This window comes from Callithrix jacchus, chromosome 3 (assembly GCF_049354715.1).
Source record: "Callithrix jacchus isolate 240 chromosome 3, calJac240_pri, whole genome shotgun sequence".
Classification (NCBI taxonomy): domain Eukaryota; kingdom Metazoa; phylum Chordata; class Mammalia; order Primates; family Cebidae; genus Callithrix; species Callithrix jacchus.
Genome location: NC_133504.1, coordinates 83,280,721 through 83,287,199, shown reverse-complemented (window position 1 = coordinate 83,287,199; position 6,479 = coordinate 83,280,721). Strand labels below are relative to the sequence as shown.

General features: G+C 36.5%; 1 protein-coding gene across 2 annotated transcripts in view; it reads right to left on the bottom strand.

The window, feature by feature from the left end:
* Nucleotides 1-2,915: 2,915 nt before the first annotated feature.
* Nucleotides 2,916-6,479, bottom strand: part of ARSJ (arylsulfatase family member J) — a 92,823-nt gene continuing 89,259 nt past the window's right edge. For both annotated transcript variants that reach the window (XM_054252962.2, XM_002745456.7), the window contains one exon: nt 2,916-4,464. In XM_054252962.2, the coding sequence (XP_054108937.1) occupies nt 3,063-4,464 (1,402 nt within the window). In that variant the 3' untranslated portion in view covers nt 2,916-3,062. The remainder of the gene's footprint in view (nt 4,465-6,479) is intronic.

Genomic DNA, 6,479 nt, shown 5'->3' with positions numbered 1-6,479 from the left:
TATTCTTCATTATTTTCAAAGGGGCCCTATCAAAAAAACAAAAATATCCACTCAGTTTTTAGAAAAATGAAGAAAGAGTGTGCAAATACAGATGAAAGAAGTTCTTTAGTTAGATTTGACAGTTGACAGACGTGGGGTAGATGTTTTCACTGGCTGAAAGGTACTACAAATGTTTTTGTTGTGGATGTTTTTATTTGAAGAAAATGTTTTTATATCCCTTCTCAATCCAGAAACATAGCCATATTCAAAAATTATTTTCTGACAAAGCTAATGAGAGTTTCTTTTGAATCCTAAGGAAGATCAGAGGCTTAAAAGAGGTGCAGTTTACACTTGAAAGAACCACAGGCAGCCTAGAAACACATCCTGAAGATCAATGTTTAGGAAACTAACACCTGAAAATGAATGCCCTGTACGAACATGACATTACTGATTAGGGCACAAAACTCAAGCACACAATATGTTCCTTTCTGGCCATCTTGAAATTCCTAGTGACTTTCTGACAGCATTTTGGAAACATTTTTTTCATGATTTATACATGATTATTAGAATAGATTTTAATTTCTTGAGGGCAAGACACTGAGACTTCTGGTAAACCACATCCTGCCTAGTGCCATGGGCAGGTGGCAGGTACTCTCTAAAACAGTGATCAACATCCATGAAGCCATTTCCAGTAGAACACTGTGAGCTAAATTATTTTCACTGAGAAGATTATAATCCTTTATTGAGAATTTAGAATTACATCACAATAGGTAATACCTACTGGTATTTCATAATCCTAATTGGCCTCTTTGCTTCTTTTTGTCTTTCTAGGAGCTTATAGAAGATTCTATGTTTACACTATGTTGCCAATAACAGTACAGTTTCTCAGAACCCTAGTACTGTGTACTGTGCCACAGAGAACAGTTTTGTGGTGGAATGAGTTATGAAATGCTGTGTCACTTTTTCCTTCTATGAGAGTTACAATACAAGCTAAGGTTTTAAAAACTTGAAGAAAATCTGTAATAAAGTGACTCCTTTACTTTGTTGAACCCAGCATCTCCCCAACTTACTCTTCTCAGAACTCTTTTTTAGTGTAAAGATGTCTATTTTTTTAAAATGTATAAAATACCATCTATTTTAAGACACACTATTTATGTGCCAACAGGAAAGGAAAACATGAACAATATGCCTTTATTTTTAAGACTTATTTAAAAGATAATGTCAACAAAACACAAACTTTAGGATATATAAGTTTACACTAGAAAATAAAATGGAGCCATATATTGTAGAAATAAAATATTGAAATCCTTTCAATCATCTTATCCAATTTAATAATTTCAGTACTAGATTACAGATTATTTTATACATGTACACAAACTGTGAGTTGTGATATAAGTGTATTATATCACAGGCCTCTGAGCTGTGATATAAATATATTTAATGGTATGCTGTCATACCACCACACACATTTTCTTATCACTGCTATAACTTCAAAGATCACCATTCTAGCTATCTGTGACTTTTCAAGTGTATACTGTGAGGCTTAGAGGCCTCTGCATTAGGAGAGGACACTTCAAGAAAAACTCCAGGGCCTACAGGAACCATACCAACCTATGCTCATTGATGACCCATGATAAACTTTACTAATGATAATACTCCTTTATTCTCTTCATCACATTTGCATGTGGGATTTCCAAACAAGCTTACTTACTCCAGGTAGGATCTGTATCTTCCATTTCTCTGTGTCTCCCCAGTGTCCACTTTGTATAAGAGTAAGGTTATTACCTTTAATGGCAAAAACCACAACTACTTTTGCACCAACCTAATATAAATATTATTTATTATATGGGAACATGTTTCTCCATGCTGTAGCCAAGTGGAAGCATCTCTCTGTAAAAGCATATTATATTACTGTGGTTCTTAACAAACCATTCCTTCAATTGCCTATTAATAAAGATTTTTGTTTGTTAGGATGAATGATAGAATTTTATCTAGAAGTTAGATCAAAAAAGCCACACTAAATTTTCTAGTGTCATAAAATAAATCATTTTAATAATTAAGATACATAAATAGTTTATGATAGAAACAATAAAGTTGTCTAAACTCTGCACAAACATTGAATTTCCAAGTAATTTGTAAGGAATATATTCATCTTACTACATTCAAAATCATGGTTGAACAATGATGATTATAATGTTTTATGAATGATGTTTTTCATAGTGTATGAAGTCACACAGTATTACAGTATAGTATTACAGTGCTTGGTAATTTGAAGAAATGAAATAAAATTCTTCTGATGGTATGCAGGAAAGAAAAAAATAAAAGTCATTTGCATAACTTTTTACAAAAACAAAATATTATTTTTCTGTAAAAATAAGTTAGATCTTTTATACTCACATGTTCTTCTCTTAAAGTGTTTAGAAAATAGTTACATTCATTGTGGGCAGTGTGCTCAAACATTCTTATTTGCCATTCTCTCATACATGATAAAATGAGGTGCAAGCTGTTCATATGTGAGAAAAACAGCTTATTTTTCACAGGCAAAGAAACATATATATATATATATATATATAATAGAATTAATTTAAAAACCCAAGTGTCATATGACAGAGATAGAAAAATTCACCAAAAAAAAAATTCTTCAAGGCCTTTGAGGTGACACATTCTTTAACTGCAATTTACTAAAGGTAGTTTTAATCATGCTACCCTGTAACTTCCATCAAATTAGCATGCTTGTGGATGGTAGGTTATTATTCTCCTCCTATAATTTAAAGTAGTGTTTGGTCAATTGACTGAAGCACAGCAGTAGAACTCAAGACAGACCATGTGTTATAAAGGAGCAAGAGAAATAAATAACTCCATTCTCTCTAAGTGTGGCTTGCAAGACTAGCTCCTTCGGCACTGAGCAGAGCAGTTTTTGGTGTGGCTTCCAGGTGGCAGAAGTCTCTGGAGTGGCACAGCATGAAAACAAGCCTAATGCTTATGGCAGTGACATTATTGAGCCAAATTTTCCTGGCTTACCTAGGAAACAGATGAAAGATAAGAACTGATTTAAGTCTAACCAAACAGGAAATAATGTGTGCTTATCCACAAGGAACACCTGAATGGCAAGTTGAACCTGAGCCTGCTTTCTGCTGTTTCTTCTTCTTTATTTTGCTTTTCTTTTGCTTTTTCTTAGCCTGATTTTTGCTTGGCTTATTTTTCTTGGTTTCCTCTTTATACCATGGTCCCCAGACCCCTCCATTGAGCCGAGGGTTACTTCTGGGGTCTTTGGGGGGGTACCTGACTGGTACTGCCGTTTTGTTGAACTGTGAGAGCCTCCGTAGGAGCTTCTTCACAATTCCGGGATACCTGTTAGATAGGTCCACCCTCTCATATGGGTCGGCTGTGATGTTGAAAAGCCATACACTTTTGCCAGTTGACAAGGTAATCCGTTCATTGTGCCACCGGTTCGGCCCCAGATTGCTGAAAGACTGAGGGGGGACCCAGTCGCTGTAGCCAGGATTTCCCGTAAGCAATTTCCAGTGCTGCACCCTGATGGCCGACTGGATGGCGGTGTTCCAGATCCCATAGCCTGCTGCCCACGAGCCATTTTTTGCCTTGGTGTATATGGGGTCAATGTTATGCAAAATATCTACTCGGGGTGAGCGAAGACCCTCGCTTATGGTCTCCCAGATGTCATAGCCATCTATTTGAATGTCCTCATCGATCTGTCCTTCAGCCAGTGAAATCAGAGTGGGATACCAGTCAGTGATGTGCACAAGTTCCTTACACACTGTTCCCTTGTTCTTCAGAAGTGGGCTATGCACAAAGCCAACAGCCCGGATCCCTCCTTCCCAATATGTTCCTTTGCTACCTCTGAGAGGCCAGTTACTCCCTCCTGCCGTAGGCTGGCCACCATTATCTGAAGAGTAAATGATAATGCTGTTGTTATAGAAACCATATGTCTTTAGAGCCAATGTCACGTTGTTGATTGCTTCATCTAGGCAGGAAAGCATGGCGGCATATCTCCTCCTGTTTATGTTGATAATGGATCGGTAGTGTTCAAAGTACCTGCCAGGAGCTTGCAGTGGTGAATGAACAGCTTGGTAGGCAATATATAAAAATATAGGCTTTGTGGGGTTATGGGAAGCTAATATTTTCTGCACCCTCTGAGTGTACATCTGTGTGGAGTATATGCCATTGTCATAGTCCCAGGCAGCATTGTCGTTTTCATACAAGTCATAGCCACACATACCAGGACTGTCACATTTGTAGTGTGTATAGTAATCCCCACTTCCCAAAAGGGAACCAAAAAAGGTGTCAAATCCTCTTTTGGTTGGCATGCATTCTTTTCTGTAAAAACCCAAGTGCCATTTTCCGACCATATGCGTTGAATATCCAACCTCTTTCAGTTTCTGAGGTAGGGTGGCATTGTCCAGAGGTAAACAGTTGGGTTGGGTAGGTCTTATGATAGAATGTTGAAGTCCGGTGTGTATCTGATACCTTAAGAAAAGAGCAAAAATTTTGTTATCAGGGCAGGATAAAAGAGATATTCTACATAAAACAGTGATTCCTAAATTAAATAATGTTTCTATGGGGATGATTGTTAAATTATAATTGACCCCAATGATAAATGACCAATTCAGCATTTCTACTCTTTACTCACAAGTCTTAATCTAATTAGCTTCCTATTTAACATTGAAATACATTTCGATCTAAACCAGCACTTTTGAAACTAAGGTTTTCCCACTTATCTCAGTCTTTTTGAGACAGAGTCTCATTCTGTCACCCAGGTTGGAGTGCAGTGACGTGATCTCGGCTGACTGCAACCTCCACCACCCGGGTTCAAGCACTTCTCCTGCCTCAGCCTCCTCAGTAGCCCACGCCACCATGCCCAGCTAATTGTTTGTATTATTGGTAGAGACAGGGTTTCACTACGTTGGTCAAGCTGTTCTCAAATTTCTGACCTCAAGTGATCTGCCCAACTTGGCCTCCGAAAGTGCTGGGATTACAGGCTCGAAGCCACCGTGCCCAGCCTCAAAGTCTTTTTAAAGTTCTTATAATAGAATTAATTTAAATAAACTTTAATCTCTTAATTATATGACTAAAAACTGACAAGATAAGAAAAGATATATAGAATCAGATTATTATTATTATTGCTTTTAACTGAGGGACCTTCTAAATCATTAGCTTTTAAATAGTTTCCTGAGATTATTTATTTCAAGCTAACTCTGAAGAACTAAAAATACATGCAAAAATTAGAGAAAAATCTCCTGTTTGTCAAACATTCTGAATCTCCAATCTGTTAGATCTCTGAAACAAGAGAGAGGTTTCTGACTACACAATACATTATTGCTTAAAAATCATTTTAGAATAAAAGTTTTAGCTAGTGCTACAAATTATTTTTCCAAAAATAACAGGTAATAAGTCTTTATGTATGTTTCCCACGGTGTCTCCTTTTTAAAAAAGTGTAATCACTTATAGGATAGTCTAAGAAAACATAACACTTTCTAATATGTTAAAAATTAAGTGAATGTTAGTTTCTTGCATTTTTCTCTTTCCAGTGATATTTTGCCAAGGGTGTTTTCCAAGAAGGGGTATTATTACACAAGTGTATGAATTTTCACTTGGGCCAAGATATATCAGTTAGTTTATGGCATTTTAAAACTGATTGGTTCTATAGTTATAAGTTCAAAAACACTTTAAAAATAGAAAATACAAATTTTTTTCAAAAATTAAGGTTGCAGAAAATTGTCCGGGTAAATATGTAGGTAGTCTTGGAATCAAATTACAAAAAAAAAATATTGAGGTCAAAAGCGACTTTTTCACAGTGATTTAACCTGAAAGGCCAACATGTTATACGTGCCTTGGGTGAATAGTTCAATTTATTTTAATGTTTTAATGTTACCATGATGAAACTATGAGTTTTTGAAGTGTTACTTGCAGCCACATACTGATGTTTCTGTGGGCACTGAAGTGATATCTGATCACTCCTGCAAAGCAGCCTTCACATAGACTCTATTTACTCTGCTCATCATTTAGCTGTCAGTTTTGCAATGGTCATGGTTGTAGTAATTTAACATGTAAGAAACTCCCAAAGAAATAAACATTATATGTACCAAGTTTAGAAGGCATTGTTACTGGGTTTTTATTGGTTTGGGTTTTGTTTTTGTTTTTGTTTTCTTGTTTTTGAGATGGAGTCTTGTTCTTGTTGCCCAGGCTGGAGTGCAATGGCTGGAGTGCAATCTTGGCTCACCACAACCCTGCCTCCCAGATTCAAGCAATTGTCCTGCTTCAACCTCCCAGTTAGCTGACCTCAAGTGATCCACCTGCCCCGACCTCCTAAAGTGCTGGGATTACAGGTGTGTGTGACTGCACCTGGCCTTTTCTTGATCCAGTCCAGGATACAAAACATTCAGTTGTGAAAATTTATTTTTTAACAAAATAATCTAATTATTAATAAAATAATTATATTATGCAGAATATGGACTTGAGGGGAATGTATATTTAATTCATCA